This window comes from Rhincodon typus, chromosome 29 (genome assembly GCF_021869965.1).
Source record: "Rhincodon typus isolate 14 chromosome 29, sRhiTyp1.1, whole genome shotgun sequence".
Lineage (NCBI taxonomy): Eukaryota > Metazoa > Chordata > Chondrichthyes > Orectolobiformes > Rhincodontidae > Rhincodon > Rhincodon typus.
In genome coordinates this window covers 37608419-37626280 of record NC_063360.1, presented here as the reverse complement: position 1 = coordinate 37626280, position 17862 = coordinate 37608419, and the positions used below count along the sequence as shown (strand labels likewise).

The following is a 17862-nucleotide window of genomic DNA, read 5'->3' as shown; positions in this document are numbered from 1 at the left end:
GAGAAGCAGGCTGAAAAACTTGTGTACCATTAATGTACGACTGACAAATGACAGGATTGATCTGGAATGAAAAACCAAGAGAACTGTGGATGCTGTAAATCAGAAATAAAAACAGAAATTAACAGAACAACTCAGCAGGTCTGGCAGTATCTGTGGAGAAAAATCAGAGATTTAACATTTTGTGTTGAGTGACTCTTCCTCAGAACACAGGTTCTGACGAAGGGTCACTCAACCTGAAACATCAACTCGGATTTCTGGATCTGGAATTTCTGGATCTGGAATTAACTATTTTTAAAATGGTTTTTAAAGAATTTCATACTTTTCCTTTTTCCACTGCGAAGGTACACCCAGCAGTAGCCCCTATACTTTCCAATACTGGCACTTGAAATTGAACCTGTAGTCCATGCTGAATTATAACTCATGGTGCCTGAACAGGATCCCAATGCAAAACCAATGCCCAACTCAGAGAGTTACAATACACAAGGAGGCCACTCAACCCATCATGTGTGTGCCAGCTCTCTGAAAGAGCCAACTAACTAGTTCCATTCCCCTAGCCTTTCCCGCAGTTTTACAAACCTATCTGCCTTCAAATATCTACCCAATCCTCTTTTGCAAGTTATTTCTAACTCTGCTTCCATCAGCCTTTCAAGCAGAATATTCCAGACCAATTATCTCACCGTGTAAAACTTCCCTTGTTGTGCTTCCCCCGATTCTTTTGTTAATCAATTTCATTCTGTGTTCTCGGATTAATACTGACTGCTTGAAATTTCATCTTTCATTACAACATTGATTGTTCTTAAAATTTATTTATTCTTCCTGGAGTGGGTGTCATTGGCAAGTAAATTATCTTTTGCTTATTCCCAGCTGCCCTTGAGAAATAGTTTCTCTTTATTTACCTTTGAATTATTTGAAGATAGAATCCATACAGTGTGGAAGCAGGCCATTTGGCCCATTGAGTCCACACTGACCCTCGGAAGAGCATCCCACCCAGACCTACCCCACTATCCCTGTAACCCTGCATTTCCCATGGCCAATCCACCTCACCAGTACATCCTTGGACACTATGGGCAATTTAACATGGCCAATCCACCCTAACCTGCACATCCGTGGACTGTGGGAGGAAACCAGTAGAAAACCCGGAGGAAACCCACATAGATACGGGGAGAATGTTCAAACTCCACGCAGTCGCACGGGGGTGGAATTGAACCTGGGTCTCTGGTGCTGTGAGGCAGCAGTGCTAACCACTGAGCAACCATGCCACCACTTCATTAAATTTCTCCCTAAGCTTCTCGGCTCTAAGATCAATCCCAGTTTTACAGTTTCTCCGTGTGGCCTTATCCCTGTTATGATTCAAGTAATTCTCCTCTGCACATTCTCAAAACCCTTGACATTGTTTTATAAACTGTTTTGCTCATAATTGGACTCAATAAACCAGCTGTGACCCAACCAGTGATTTACAAAAAGTTTTCAAAAGGAGAACTTTGTCACCCCACCCTACTCCCACTCAACTGCTCACCACCCAACTTAACTTCATGGCCGGATTAGTTGACATTGTAAATGGTTCCCTTTCTTGATGTACTGTCCTCTTCCCTACAAACCAGAAAAACATAGAAAAGTTTGGACACAGAAAGAGGCCATTCAGCCCATTGTGAATGTACTGGTGAATAAACTAGCCACCCATTTGATTCCCACTTTCCCAGGCCCTGGTTCTTGGCTTTGCAAGTTCTAGTGTTTCAGGGGCACATCCAGGTTCCTTTTAAAGGAGTTGAAGGTTTGCATCTCAATTAGAAAACTGGGCAGCAAATTCCAGATACCCATGCCCCTCTGCATGGAACAGTCTTCCTCATGTCCCTTTTACCCCTTCTACCAATCAGTTTAAATCTGTGTCTCAGTAAATTACCTTTCCACTAGGGGAAACACATCCTCCTAATCACCTTTTTCAGGCCCCTCATTTTTTGATACTACTCAATTAAGTCACGCCTTGGACTCCTCTGTTCTAAGGAAAATAACTCTATCCTACCCACTCTTGCCCCATACCTGCAATTTTCAAGTCCTGACAACATTCTTGTCAATTTCTTTTGTACCTTCTCTAGACCAAGTGTGTCTTTCCTGAAATGTGGTGATCAGAACTGCACAGAGGACTCCAGCTGTGGCCAAACCAGTGTCTATTGTTCCAGCATTACACTCTGCTCTGTATCCAATAAAGGAAAGTATCCCAAATGCATTCTTTACCACCTTATCTCCTTGTCCTGCCGCCTTCAGGGATTTGTGGACATTCACTCCAAGGTTTCTCACTTTCTGTAGCCCTCTCAATACCTTTCTATTTATTTTGTATTCCCTTACTTTGTTTTGCATTCCCCAAATACAGTACTTCACACTTCTCCAGGTTAGATTCCATTTTCCACCCACTCAGCCAAACCACTGATAGCCTCCTACAGGCAACAGCCATTCTCTTCACTATTAACTACCCAGGCAAATTCTGTGTTGTCTTCAAATTTCCTGACCATGTCTCCCATACTTAAATCTAAATCGTTAATATATACCACAATCCGCATTAGAATCAGTTTTTCATTTGCAAGACAACGAATATCTTTTGTTTCATGTCACAGACCCAGTTTCAGATCTAACTTGTCACAATTTCCTGTATTCCCATGGGCTTTATTTGTTCCGACCAGTGTGCCATGGGAATCTGAACAAATGCTGTATTGAACTCCAAGTTGACAATATCCACTGCACCATCCTCAATAATCCTCTTTGTTACTCATGTCAAAAAGACATGATCTTTGCTTAACAAAATCATGCCAACTCCCTCTGATTAATCTGGATCACTCTAAAACAAAAAAAAACAAACAGTTAATCCTCTCTCTAAATATGGATTCTAATAATTTGCTCATCACAAATGTCAGACTGGTAGATGACAATTATTTGGCTTATTCCTTGCATCCTTTTTGAATAATGGTACAACGTTCGCAGGCCTCTCTGGTACCTCACCTGTCTTTAGTGACAATTGGAAAATAGTCCTCAGAGCATCCATTACTTCTTCTCCAGCCTCCTGCAACAGCCTCAGATACAATCCATCTGGCCCTGGTGACTTACCCACCTTGAAGGATGCCAATCCATTAGTACTTTATGCTTTTTTAATCTAATATTTCACTGTCCAAACCAGCTCTCTCCTTTATGAGGACAGAGACAAATTATCTGTTAAGAGCCTTGCTCAAACCCTGGGCTTCCACACAAATACCCAGATATCTCTGATCGGACCAACCCTTTCCTTGGTCATTCCCATGCTTTCAATTTACAGGTAAAATATTTTTGGATTTTCTTTAATTCAACTGGATATATCTTTTGTATCCTTTCTTTCCTATCCTAATTTCTTTTTTCATTTGACACTGTACTTTGTATACTCCCGTCAAGTATTATTTTTAAGAGATTGTCATGAACACTTTTTCTGTCTTCTTTTACCCTCTGGAATACCAAGGGATTTTGGCAGTACCACTCTTCTTCCATCATTCCCTCAAAACAAAATGCATACTCTTACCCCACTGTCCTCATACAAAGTCCCAATTCCAATCTCCCTTTCCATTCCAAACTCTTTAAATGAATTGTCATCTCCCAAATTCCATCTTTCACACAACTTTTCCCAGGGTGGGGAAGTCCAAGACTAGAGGGGCATAGGCTTAAAGTGAGAGGGGAAAGATATGAAAGGGACCCAAGGGGTAACTTTTTCACACAGAGGGTGGTGCGTGTATGCAATGAGCTGCCAGAGGAAGTGGTGCAGGCTGGTACAATTACAACATTTAAAAGGCATCTGGATGGGTATATGAATAGGAAGGGTTTAGAGGGATATGGGACAAATGTTGGCAAATGGGACTACATTTATTTAGGATATCTGGGTGGCATGGACAAGTTGGACCAAAGGGTCTGTTCCAGGCTGTATATCTCTACGACTCTAAGACTCTAACTCCATGTTTGAATCTTTCCCATCAGATTTTCATTCCTGCTCCAGCGTTACTATCTGCACCAGTTACAAAGGCCATTCTATGTGACTTTGCAAAAACAATGTCTCTGCAACCTTCTCGAACTGTCTGCAGCCTTTCGCACTGGGAACGTTACCAACCTCCTTCGTGGCTTCTCTGCTGTCCTCTAGGTTGGGATGGGGTGGGGCGAGGGGTGGGGGGGTGGGGATTTGTGTGACTCTAAGTCATTGTTTCTGCTCCCTGGCCATTGACTTCACTGCCTTCCTCCGTACGAGTCCAGGAGTTTGAATCAGACACTACAAACCCTCATTGTCATATATCTTACCTTGATGAGATTTCCGTTGTGTATCTGTACCATCAGCATAACCGCCCACTTCCACATCTTGACATCACTCAACTTCGCTCTTGCCTCAGCTCATCAGTTGCAAAAGTCTTCATCCATGCCGCCCTCTCTAAGCTGTGTCCCACCACTCCAAGAGTCTGCATAAGAATCTCAGAGGTCCACGCAGACAAAAAATGAACTAGCAAGAACGCTAACAGTCACCTCCAGATTCAACTATTCCAACATACCTGGCTGGCCTGTTACACCCCAGCCTCCACACCCTCAACGTTATCTGTTGCCCATGTGCTAACTCACACCAGGAGCCAACCACCTCTCACTGCCCCACACTGGCTCCCAGTGAAGTTAGAACTCTTACCTTCATTTCCAATTCCTTTCACAGCCTCACTTCTCCCTAACGCTGTAACCTCCTCCATCCCATAAACCACCAATATCTGTGAGCTCCTTATGATTTTTACATTTTCAGTATCCTTCTATTTTAATCACTTCAGAGAAAATTACTGAAATACACAGCAGTGGTGCAGTATCTGTGCAGAAAGAAAAAAAATTAATATTTCAGACCTTTCTTCACATGAAGATTGGTTCCAATAAAAGATTAGCTTTCTTTTCTCTCCTCCATAGCTGCCTGACCTGCTGAGTGCTTTCAGGGTTCTCTGGTTTTATTTCAGATTTCCAGATTCGATGCAGAAATACAAGAAGGTCTGCAATCGATTTACATTTCCCCAAAAGGGAAAGATAAATCATCCATGTTTAATAAAAAAATTAAAGATTGCACTAGATAAGAGAGGTGGTTTATAAGAATGCCAGAAATAGCGGTAAGCCTGAGGATTGGGAGCAATCTTTGCTTAATAAAGGAGGATAAGGAAAAGACAACAGCAAACTAATAGGCTACATCAAAGTGGACTGTAAAACCTTCCATCAGTTTGTGAAAGGAAAATAATTAGCAAGGACCCATTACAGTGTGAGACACGAGAATTTATAATGGAGAACAGGAAACGGCAAAGAAAGTTTATGCAAAGGAAATCCCATGTTTGACAAATTTTTTGGAGTTTTATGTCAGTTGTAGCATAGGGAAAGGTCAACCAGTGGATGTGGTATGTTTGGATTTTCAGGTGGCTTTCGATTAGATCCCACTGAGGAGGTTAGTCAATAACATTAGAACACGTGGGATTGGAGGAAAAATGCTAACAGGTTTTGAGAATCGGTTAACAGACAGAAAGCCGACAGTAGCAAAAAAGACGGATCATTCTCAGGATAGTACACTGTTAACTATAGTCCACATTTGTTCAAAATCTATACCAATGAAGAAGATGGGGAGGACCGATTTTAATATTTCCAAGTTGCTGATAACATCAAACTGGGTGGAAACCTAAGTTGTGAGGAGGTTGCAAGGGGACTTGGAATTGCTACATGAATGGGCAAGAACATCGTTGGCAGGTGGAAAACAACATAAAAAGATTTAGATTATTCACTTTGATAGAAAAAAACAGATTGAGTCAGAGTCATAGGGCATTACAGCACAGAAACAGGCCCTTTGGCCAAGCTGGTCCATGCCACCCAGATATCCCATATAAATCTAGTCCCATTTGCCAACGTTTGGCCCATATCCCTCTAAACCCTTCCTATTCATGAACCCATCCAGATGCCTTTTAAATGTTGTAACTGTACCAGCCTCCACCACTTCCTCTGGCAGCTCACTCCATACACGCACCATCCTCTATGTGAAAAGTTGCCCCTTAGGTCCCTTTTAAATCGTTCCCCTCTCACCTTAAACCTATGCTCTCTAGTTTTGGACTGAAAAGACCTTGGCTATTCATGCATCCATGCCCCTCATGATTTTATAAACTTATAAGGTCACCCCTCAGCCTCTGACGCTTCAGGGAAAATAGCCCGAGCCTATCAGCCTCTCCCTATAGCTCAAACCTTCCAACCCTGGTAACATCCTTGTTAATCTTTTCTGAACCCTTTCAAGTTTCACAACATCCAATAGCAGGGAGACCAGAACCGAACACAGTATTCCAAAAGTGGCCTAACCAATGTCCTGTACAGCCTCAATATGACCTTCCAACTCCTGAACTAAATGCACTGACCAATAAAGGCAAGCGTACCAAATGCCTTCTTCACCTCCCTGTCTACCTGAAACTCTGCTTTCAAGGAACATAGAAAATATTTCTGAAGTAGTTAGAGGTTGGAATGTGCAGGAGTCCAATAGTATCCGAGTCATAGAGTCATTGCACGGAAACAGATGTTTCGGTCCAACTTGTCCAGGCTGATCAAGTTTCCCAAACTAAACTAGTCCCACTTAGCTGTGTTTGGCCCATATCCTCGAAACCTTTCTTGTTCATGTACCTGTCCAATGTCTTTTAAACATTGTAATTGTACCTGCATCTAGCGCTTCCTCTGGCAGTTCATTCCACACACAAACAATCCTCTCGGTAAGTGTTCTTGATCATGAGGCACTAAAGGTGCAACACGCAATCAGGAAGGCAAACAGAATGTTCTCATTCAGTTCAAGGGGATTTGAGTGAAGCTGTCTCACTGCAATTGCATAGTCTGGGTGAGACTGCAGTAGAGTATTGTGTACAGTTTGGTCTCTTTAATGAAGGAAATACTTGCCATAGAGGCAGTTCATTGGAAGTTCACCAGATTAATCTTTTGGATAGCAAGATTGTCTTATGAGAAGGCATTGAGAAACTGGGTCTATATTCCCTAATGATTTGAAAAGTGAGAAGTGATTTCAGTGAAATTTATAAAATCCTTACAGGGTGTGACAGATTGAATGGTGGCTGGTGAGGTTAAACCCAGGGGACACAATCTCAGGATAAGGGGGAGACTATTTAAAACTGAAATAGGAAGAAATTTCTTCAGAGGATGGTGAATCAGTGGAATTCTCTACACCAGGGGCTGTGGAGGTCACCGAGTATATTCGAGGAAATAAGTTTCTGGAAAGTAATGACATGAGGGAAAGTGATACAAAAGAACAGAAGAGAAGTACAGCACAGAACAGGGCTGAAGGGCCCTGACATCATGCCTTAACTAATCTAAAAATAAAACAAACCTTCTGCCCTTATTCAGTCCGTATCCCTCTATTCCCTCCCTATTCATGTAACTATCCAGATGCCTCTTAAATGTTGCCAACGTGCCTGCTTCCACCAACTCCTCTAGTAATGCGTTCCAGGCTCCTACCACTCTCTGCATGAAAAACTTCCCTTGCACATTTTCCTTAAACTTTCCCCCACACCTTGAACCTGCACCCCCTTGTAATTGAAACTTCAACCCTGGGAAAAAATCTCTGACTATCCATCCTATCCATGCCTCTCAATTTTGTAGACCTCTATCAGGTCTCCTCTCAGCCTCTGTCTTTCCAGTGAAAACAATCCTAGTCTTTTTAACCTTTCCTCATAGTCAATGCCCTCGAGACAGGGCAACATCCTGGTGAACCTTCTCTGCACTCTCTGTAAAGCTTCCACATCCTTCTGGTAATGTGGTGACCAAAACTACACACAATACTCCAAATGCAGCCTAATGAGGGTTTTATGTAGCTGCAACATGGTTTGCCAATTTTTGCACCCATGTCCCGGGCGAGCATGCCATGTGTGGCCTTAATCACCTTGGCCAGCTGTGTTGCTGTTTGTAGGGAGCTGTGGACCTGCACGTCTACATCTGTCTGTCTGCTAGTGTTCCAAAGGGTTCTGCCATTTACAGTATAATTCACACCTAAATTCACACCTATAATTCACTCCAAAATGCATCACCTGATATAATGGGAGATAGTGGCATTGAGGTAGATCAGTAGTTACCTAACTGAAAAGTGAGAAGGCTCAATGGGCCACATGGCCTACTCCTGATCCTATATTTCTATGTTCTTGACTGTAGTTTTTCAGCTTTCATTTAATCAAAATAATTCCTATGGTCCAGACTCAATCATGTCAGCTGCTTCATCAATGACCAGAAGGTCAGAAGTGGGGATGTTCGTCGATGATTGCACAATGTTCAGCACCTTTCGTGACTCCTCAGATACTGAAGCACTCCGTGTTCAAATATAGCAAGATCTGGACAATATTCAGGTTTGGGCTGAAAAGTGGTAAGTAACATTCATGCCACACAAATGCCAGGCTATGATTACATCTCCAATAAAGAAACTAATCATCCCCTTTTGAAATTCCATGGCATTAGCATCACTGCATCCTGCACTAACAACATCCTGGGGATTACTACTGACTAGAAACTGAACTGAACCAGTCATACAAACCAATCATATAAACAGCAGGTCAGCAACAAGGAATTCTGCAGCATAATTCACCTCCTGACTCCTCAAAGCCTGTCCACCATCTACAAGGCACAAGTCAGGAGTGTGATGGAGTACTCCCCAGTTGCCTGGATGGGAGCAGCTCCAACATCACTCAGAAAGCTTGACACCATCCAGGACAAAGCAACCCGCTTGATTGGCACTACATCCGCAAGTATCCATTCCCTCCACCACTGATGCTCAGTAGCAGCAGCGTGTGCTATCTACAAGACGCACCGCAGAAATTCACCCAAGCTCCTCAGACAGTATCTTCCAAACCCAAGACCACTTCCACCTAGAAGGACAAGGGCAGCAGATACATGGGAACACCACCCCTTGCAAGTTCCCCTCCAGGCCACTCACCATCCTGACTTGGCAGACTCTTTTACAACACTCCTTAAAAACTGACTCAGTGACTACACTATTGGTCAGCCGTCCAAATACCTGCTCAAGTCACTCAACAAACAACACACAAACACACACCTCCCCAGACAGTGTTTGATGGGGACAGTGTAGAGGCAGCTTTACTCTGTATGTAACCCCGTGCTGTCCCTGTCCTGGGAGTGTCTGATGGGGACAGTATAGAGAGAGCTTTACCAGTTGTCAAAACTTGGAAATGTTCCCCTTTGTAGGCTCTAACCTCATGACAATAAACATTGAATCAGTGTATGAAGCAGAAGGTGGGATCTATTGGGCACAGCAATGCCGGTGGTCTTGAACATGGAGAGGCTTAGGGAGTCAGTGATCCTCCTACAAGACCTTAGAGTGCAAATCCTCAAAGAGCTGAACGGTGAAAATGGTACTGCAAGGGAAGGTAATGGGTTTAACCCAAATTCCACACTGTGCCTTGCCCCCAGTGGCCCCCTATTAAAACCCTCATTGAGGTTGCAGAGGGGGAGTAACAGTCCAAAGGCTGTGTGTTTGCCTTACCTTTCACACACACGAACAGTCCATGCAGCTATAATCCACGAAGAGATACTAAAGACCAGGAGCACGGTCCCTGGGCAAATTGTCATGAGAGTCTTCATTACAAAGCGAGTATTGAAGTTTATCTTGTTGAGGGCTCCAATGCTTCGAGATGAGGCGTCCGTGAATAGTTTACTGTGGAGCAACATCACCCTGGCAATCAGATAGAGTCTAAGGAACATGGGGATGGACAGGATAATATCCACATCTGCATTGGCCATTGATGTTGTATAAGTGAAGGCGAGACGTGCAGTCCATGTGAAGATGTATTGCCCAGGGATTGGGTGAATCGCACACACCAGCAACTCCAGGCAGATGAAAAATATCCTTTCATAGGTCATGGCTATTCTCCAATCGTCAGCTCCATTGTCAACCATGAAGAGCTAGAAGGTGAGAAAGAGATGGCAGGATTAGACCCAAGAGGCTCATTGTAACAGTAGGAGGCCATTCAGCCCCTTGAGAATGCTCTACCTTTCAAATAGATCATGGCTGATCTTTATCTTGCCTTCATTCTGAACCTCTTATTACCCCTTGACCTATAAAAATCTCTGTTTTATCATTTTCAATTGTCTCCTCTCAACGTCAACAGCTTACTGGGGAGAGAGAGTTCCATTGTCCCCTGACCAGCCTGGACCAAATGCCATAGTCCCTCACTCTTCCAACAAAATAGTTTCTCCCCATCGACCCAGTCAAATCCTTTCATCAATAATGTCAGAAAAAGGTAGCAGTCAGTGATCTACCTTTGAGGGGAAAGGTCATTCATTGACCAAACTAAACATCATCGAATCCTTCCCTTTTCTCTGCTTCTGTACCTGCTTCAAACACCAGGGGTCAGTTAGCTCAGTTGGTTGAATGGCTGGTTAGTAATGCTAAAAGTATGGGTTCAATTCCTGCACTGGCTGAGGTTATAGTGAAGGTCCCACCTTCTCAGCCTTAGCCCACCCCTTGGCTGAGGCATGGTACCCTCAGGTTAAACTCACCACCAATTGTCTCTAATGAGACAGCAGTACTATGGTGACTTTACATTCTTTCAAACAAGGAACAAGAGAAGCCCACTTGGCCCTTTGAGCCTATTCTGTCATTTAGTAAGATTGTGGCTGATCTCACAACACCCAGCTGTGACAGAATGTTAGATTCCTGAGTTGCTAACTCTGTTTCTCTCTCTCAGTGGCATCTGCCTTGCTTTACTGAGAGTTATCACAATGGCTGATTTTATTTCAGAAATGACAGAACCTGCCTGATATTGTCAGTGTGAAATCAGGATTAATTGTCACTGGAAAGTTTCAGAAGTCAGGGATCAAATCTAACCCACACAGCCAGCTTGCTTGCCAGTTGGGCAAAGCTGCAATAAGTCAATTTCCTTTCACCGTTATTGTCAGAAATTCCTGATCCAAGTTTAAAACTCATAAGCATTGTTCTCAATTGCAAGCAATGTTCTCAATTATTTATTGTGGTGAACAGTCTGGTCACTGAATGCAAGAGGCTCCTGAATCGAACAATCTCCGGTACAGTTCTTAAAATTCCAATAGTTTAATGGTTGCTTCTGGAATCTGCTGGGCCAGCCTATGTCCACAGCCATCCCTCCCTGTGTCCCTCATGTACTGCCCATATAATGATGCTGCCATTATACTGTCAGGCACTGACACCCTGCACAATGTGCTGTCAGTTCAGAAAGAGATTTCACTGCTACACTGCATCCCTGTTCCACATGAGGATTGGCTGTGAGGAGCTTCTTTCACTGTTATCAGTCAATTATGAAGACCTAAATTGAAATGATGGAAGGCACTGAGAAACACACGAAGTTAGTCATTCCAAACAGCACAATGAGGGGGTCATGCACGGAGTATGCAGTTTCGGACCCTCCAGGAGATAGTGACCTGGAATCTCCAGCTATTCACACACAACAGACAGAAACACACAACAGAGACACACACACGCACAACAGACAGTGACATAGACATAAACACTGAGTTAAAAAGACATTGATCCTTAATTTTCTTTGAACAGTTTCATTTGTTAGAAAAAAAGGGTTGGAAATGGGGAAAGCAATGGCCATTTGACCAAGGCTCATCCAGTCAGTGGAACCAGGACCTTATTCTTTGACAGTGATTCCCTTCAGGGAGGAGCGGGCTGCAATGATGGAAACATAGAAGAGTCAATGGTAGCAGTGTGGGGGACAGGATGGTGATGGCCATGTCATGGAATCTCCTGCAATCTGGTAAATGGTAGTAGAAAACCCCGAATGAAGGAGTGCTGGATATCAAAACTGAGATGGGAAGCCCGTTCATAGGACCAAATGAAGAAATGGGAACATCCAACTCTGCACCTTGTTGTCAAAGAAATGGGAAAGACAGGGAGACCAAGTGCTAAAGTGAAGGTAACAAATTTGTAAAGGAGGAAATTGTATTTATATAGTGCCTTTTGCCACCGCCTCCTGTCCTGCTAGTAGCTACGCCTCCCAAGAGATGTGTCATGGGATGTCAATGACATTTCTAGAGTGACCGATAGGGTTATTTTGTGCGAGATCCCAGACTGTGTACAGGTCACTGAGCATTTTCTGTTCTCCCCACCTTCGGAGTCGTTGGCCTAATAACTTGTTGGATTCCTCTGCCTCAGCCATCATGTGTTTAAAAGGGGGTGATGCTCCCACACCACAGCAACCAAAAACAAAAAACAGCAGGACAAAGGACTTAGGAGCAGGAGGAGGCCATTGTGCCCCATCAGCCTGCTCCATCATCCAATGAGAGGATGGTTGATCTGGTCATGGTCTCAGCTGCACTTTTCCACTTGCTCCACCAGCAACCCCCTACCCCCCCCCCCCCCCCAAAAGTCCCTGCCTCCCAAAATACCTCACAGTGAAATGAGATCCTTTCAAAGTTGAAATCCAGTGAGTATGGCAATGTCAGGAACACAGCAGCTAATTTGTCCACAGCCAGATTCCACAAATAGAAATGAAATAATTAATCAGCTCTTTTAGCAACGTAGGTCAAGAGATAAAATACAGGTCAGAACGATGTGGGGACCCTGCTCTGGGTGAAGCAATGCTTGGCATATGTGGCCAAGTATTTGGAGAGGGCACGGACGCAGGAGCGAACCCCACTGAGCTACGGCTGACATCTAGAATCACAGAATCATGCAGGACAGGTGAGGCCTTTCAGCCTGTTGAGTCTGTATCACCAAAGGACGCTAACAGGCACAATAATAAATATTCAATGTATCTTGAATTTTGAATTTTAGAAAAGCTGCTAAGAGAGCTGTCAGCTAGTTCTACCACAAATTATTTTAATAAGAATGATTTTCAATTAACGTGACTGTTTAAACACACATTATTAGAAATTTACTGCTTCACTGGTTGCATTAATATATTTTGCATGTTATTTCGAAGATGTCCAGTTTCAAATCCCTTTCCAATTGACTGATGGGAATGAACGCTGTAGGATTAAAATGGATGGATTAGGAGGGAGGGGATGTTGGGGGGGACATGAACTCCACCAGTGTTTTTAGGCTGAAGGTCTTGAGTGCTCTTAGAATGTTTCTGCCGTTAAATTGAACCCTCAAAAGCAGAGAATAATGGCAGCAGTTTCTGATCAGCTAAAGACTCTACTGTCCTCTGCCTATCACCCTCTGCAAGCAGGAGCTCTGCTCCCCCATTTAGATCCTAAGTCACACAGAGTTCCGTTCGGCCACTGACCTACACTGGCTCACAGGCCAGTAATTCCACAGTTTGTTCATCCTTGTTTTCCAACCCCTAGGTCTTCCTCCATCCCTATCTCTGTCAAATCCTCCAGCCTCTGAAGTCTATCTACTGCTACTGATATTCCACCCTCCAGCATATCTCCAAGCTCTCACTGTTGGTAGCAGGCATTCAGTTGCTTGGGCCCAAACGCTTTAATTCCTTCCTCTCCATCTCTTTGTTTTCCCTCCTTTATAAAATTATTCAAAATGTATCCTTTGACCATATTGTAATTACCATTGTTTCCTTAAATGGTTCGATGTCAAAGCACCTAGGAATGTTTTGCATCCAACTGAAGGTTCTACATAAGCGCAACTTGAAATAATTTTTTTTTCCAAGACTAGCTGATACCTTCCTAATGCACCAATGAACAGTGTGTAAATAACACAAAGAATCTCAAACATAACTTCTGGAGGGGCAAAATCTAATATGGGGTCATAATTATATTTTCCATTTTATTCACTCAGGGGAGGTGGGCATTGCTGGCTTGGCCAGCACATATTACCCATGCCTAGTTGCCCCTTCAGAAGGTAGGTGGTGAGCTGCCTTCTTGAACCACTGCAGTCCTTTGGATGGACCCACAATGCCATTAGGGAGGGAATTCCAGGATTTTGACCCAGTGACAGTGAAGGACCAGCGATATATTTCCAAGTCAGGATGTGAGTGGCTTGGAGGGAGTTTGCAAATTTCTGCTCCAGTGTTGAATGTCCTCATCATGAAAGAACAGTGTTTCAAAGCTGAACGCTGCTTCCTGTGTTCTGTGGAATGCAGGCACAGAATAAATGATTAAATGAGAGTAAGAGAGAGAAGCAAGTCATGGTAATCCGGAATAAATTATTGAGGTTGGACTGGACCAGCTCCAAACAGTTTCAAAGGAACTTTAATTCCTCTTTCAAAATAATCAGAACACCTCACTGCGAGGCTGGTACAGCCTGATTTGGTCACTGAGTTGGGCAGAGAGGCTGCCCATCTCTCACTCACCTCCAGCTGCGAGTGACCCAGGTAGGGTCACCACCACTGGCTCAGTGAGTACTCACTGTACCCCAATTAATGCCACACCCACAGAGAGGACTATCCCTGAACTCAGTTTTTGAGAAGGGTTGGGGGAGGGTGCGGGAGGGGAATGCTACAAATGGCTTTGTTGCTCCCAGGAGGTGTCTGCAGTTTCCCCACCTGTCTTCACTGTTACACGTCTGAAAAAAATCATGAGATTCAGGATGATACATGCAAAGGTAAAGTACAAAGTGGCCACAGCACCCATTGGAGAGACAGAGTGGGTCAGAAAGAGCAGGACAGCTTGCTTGTGAGCTTAATCCAGGCTTTTTCCCCAGGGTGGAGGGGTCAATTACTAAGGGGACATAGGGTCAACATTTTGGAGCCGGGGGTGGTTGGGGGAAGGTGTTGGTAGTTTAAAAGACATGTCCGAGGGATGTTTTTCACACAAAGGATGGTGAGTACCTGGCATGTGCTGCTAGAGGAGGTGGTGGAAGCAGACACAATAACAGCATTCAAGAAGCACTGGATGAATACATGAACAGGAAGGGATTAGAAGGATACAGATCCTGTAAGTGAAGACAGTTTTAGTATGGAAGGGCAAAATGTGTCAGCGCAGGCTTGAAGGGCCAAAGGGCCTATTCCTGTGCTGTATTGTTCTTTGTTAATGTAGCATAGACCGGAGCTCAACAGTGATGCTTTCTGTGGTTGAACATCCAACTGACATCTCAGTATCCAAGCCCACACTTGCAGGAAGACCTGCTGTACCTTGTGCCGAGGCTGTGGAACATCAGTCAGTGTCTGTGAGAGGAGCGAGGTGGGTGGGGGGTGCAAACAGTAGGGGACAAAATTGGGGGGAAAAAAAAACACCTGCATGAAAGCTTCAGTCCTTACCTGGATCTCCCGAGCATGATACACAATAATGAGACCCAGTAATATTACAGTGGAGAGGCTGATAAGGCATTTGAGTGCGAGGGAATATAGAGACGCCTGCAATACAACAGAGAGAACTGGTTAAAATCCATACATTCCAATCAACTCACATAGCCAGCAGGAAAATTTGAATGACTGTCTCTCTAACAGGCAATTTCAGCAACAAACATCAGTGCTCTAAATACAAGGAAGAGCTGTTTGGATTAATAAACCTCATCCTTCAATCTCTCTGATTTAATTGTATATTCATTGTGTTCAATTGCAATGCAGGTGGCAGACATTAACTGAAGATTTACTTATGCTTCTATCAATAGGCACAGACTGAAACTGGAACGGTTAGGTTAGGATGCACGTGTTTGTAATGTATATCACAAATATAAAGGTGGACAGAAGTGTGTTAAGATTGGCTTCAGTTCTATCCTTCACCACCTCACTGTACGGAGATTAATAACCTAGTCAATTCCTCCCCACACCCATCCAATCCCAACTCTCCATTCCCATTAAATATACCCATCAATCTTCTTTCCTTATCCTTAATCCTGATGCAGTTCATTACTAACAGAATCCATTAGCTTTTCTTTAGTCACTTGTGGGATGTGGGTGTTGCTGGCTTTTAATGTTCATCCTTAGCTGCCCTAGAGAAGATGGTGGTGAGATGCCTTTTTGAACTTACTTTGGTAGAGAAACAACCAGAATGCAGTTCAGGAGGAAATGTTAGGATTTTGATCCAATGACAATGAAGAAACGGCAATATACTTCCAAGTCTGGATGGTGAGTGGTTTGGAAGGGAACTTGCAAAGGGATGGTGTTCCCATATATCTGCTGCCTTTGTCCTTCTAGATGGAAATGGTCATGGGTTTGGAAGGTGCTGCCTGAGGATCTTTGCTGAATTTCTGCAGTGCATCTTGTAAATGGTAGACACTGCTGCTACTGTATAATTACAGTATGTTGGTGTGGTGGAGAGAGTGAATGTTTGTGGTTGTGATGCCAATCAAACAGTTGCTTTGTCCTGGATGGTGTCAAGCTTCTTGAATGTTGTTGGACCTGCACCCATCCAGGCAAGTGGGAATATTTCATCACACTCCTGACTTGTACCTTGTAGATGGTGGATGAGCTTTGAGGAGTCAGGAGATCAGTTATTTGCCGCAGTATTCCCAATGTCTGACCTGCTCTTGTAGTCACTGTAGTTATACGGCTAGTCAATTCTGGTCAATTTCTGGTCAGTAGTAACCTCCAGAATGTTGAGAGTAGTGAATTCAGTGATGGTAATACCACTGAACGTCAAAGGACGCTGATTAGATTGTTTCTTTTTGGCTATAGTCATTACTTGGCATTTGGGTGACACAAATGTTACTTGCCACTTGTCAGCCCAGGACTGAATATTGTCCAGGTCTGACTGCATTTGAACATGTGCTGCTTCAGTATCTGAGGAGTCACAAATGGTGCTGAAGATTGTGCAATCATCGGCGAACATCCCCACTTCTGACCCTATGATGGATGGAAGGTCATTGATGAAGCAGCTGAAGGTGGTTGGGCCGAGGACACTACCCTGAGGGGCTCCTGCAGAGATGCCCTGGAACCGAGATGACTGACCTCCAACAATCACGACCATCTTCCTATGTGCCAGGTATGACTCCAACCAGGAGAGAGTTTCCCACTTGATTCCTATTGATTCCAATTTTCTGAGGGCTCCTTGATGCTATACTTGGTTAAATGTGGCATTGATGTCAAGGGCTGTCACTCACACCTCACCTCTGGAATTCAGCTCTCTTGTCCATGTTTGAACCAAGGCTGTAATGAAATCAGGAGCTGAGTGGCCCTGGCAGAACCCAAACTGGGTGTCACTGAGCAGCTTATTGCTGAGCAGGTGCCGCTTGATAGCACTGTTACTGACACCTTCCATTACTGTACTGATGATCAAGAGGAGACTGATGGAGCAGTAATTGGCCGCGTTGGATTTGTCCTGCTTTTTGTGTGCAGGACAGTCCTGGGCAATTTTCCACATTGTCGGGTAGATGCCGGTGATGTAGCTGTACTGGAACAGCTTGGTTAGGGATGCAACAAATTCTGGAGAACAAGGTTTCAGTACTATTGCCATAATATTGTCAGGGCCCATTACTGGTCTGTTTCCAGTATCCAGGGTCTCCATCATTTCTTGATATCATGTGGCTTGATATCAGCAAATTGACTGAAGACTGGCATCTGTGATGCCGGGACCATTGGAGGAAGCTGAGATGGATATACTCGGCATTTCTGGCTGAAATTCCAGCTGATGTGCTGGGCTCTTCCATCATTGAGGATGGGGATATTTGTGGAGCCTCCTCCTCCAGTGAGTTGTTTAATTGTCCACCACCATTCACGTCTGGATGTAGCAGGACTGCAAAGCTGAACAAGCATCACAAACTTGGATCTTTTAAAATATCACTAACTCCCTATCAGGCCTGTCCCCACCAGTGCCATACCCCAGTGTTATACAGTGACAGACCTGTACCCCCCAGTACTGTACCCCAGTGTTACACTTGACAGACCTGTCCCCACTAGTACTGTACCCCAGTGTTATACAGTGACAGACCTGTCCCCCCCAGTACTGTACCCCAGTGTTATACAGTGACAGACCTGTCCCCCCCAGTAC

At 44.0% G+C, this 17862-nt stretch overlaps 1 protein-coding gene across 1 annotated transcript in view; it reads right to left on the bottom strand.

Moving 5' to 3' along the window:
• LOC109916735 (small conductance calcium-activated potassium channel protein 2) overlaps positions 1–17862 on the bottom strand; it is a 221531-nt gene that overhangs the window by 159828 nt on the left and 43841 nt on the right. The window contains exons 2-3 of the mRNA XM_048614314.1: positions 15192–15287; positions 9536–9954 (exon numbers count right to left, since the gene is read on the bottom strand). Of these exons, the coding sequence (XP_048470271.1) occupies positions 9536–9954; positions 15192–15287 (515 nt within the window). The remainder of the gene's footprint in view (positions 1–9535; positions 9955–15191; positions 15288–17862) is intronic.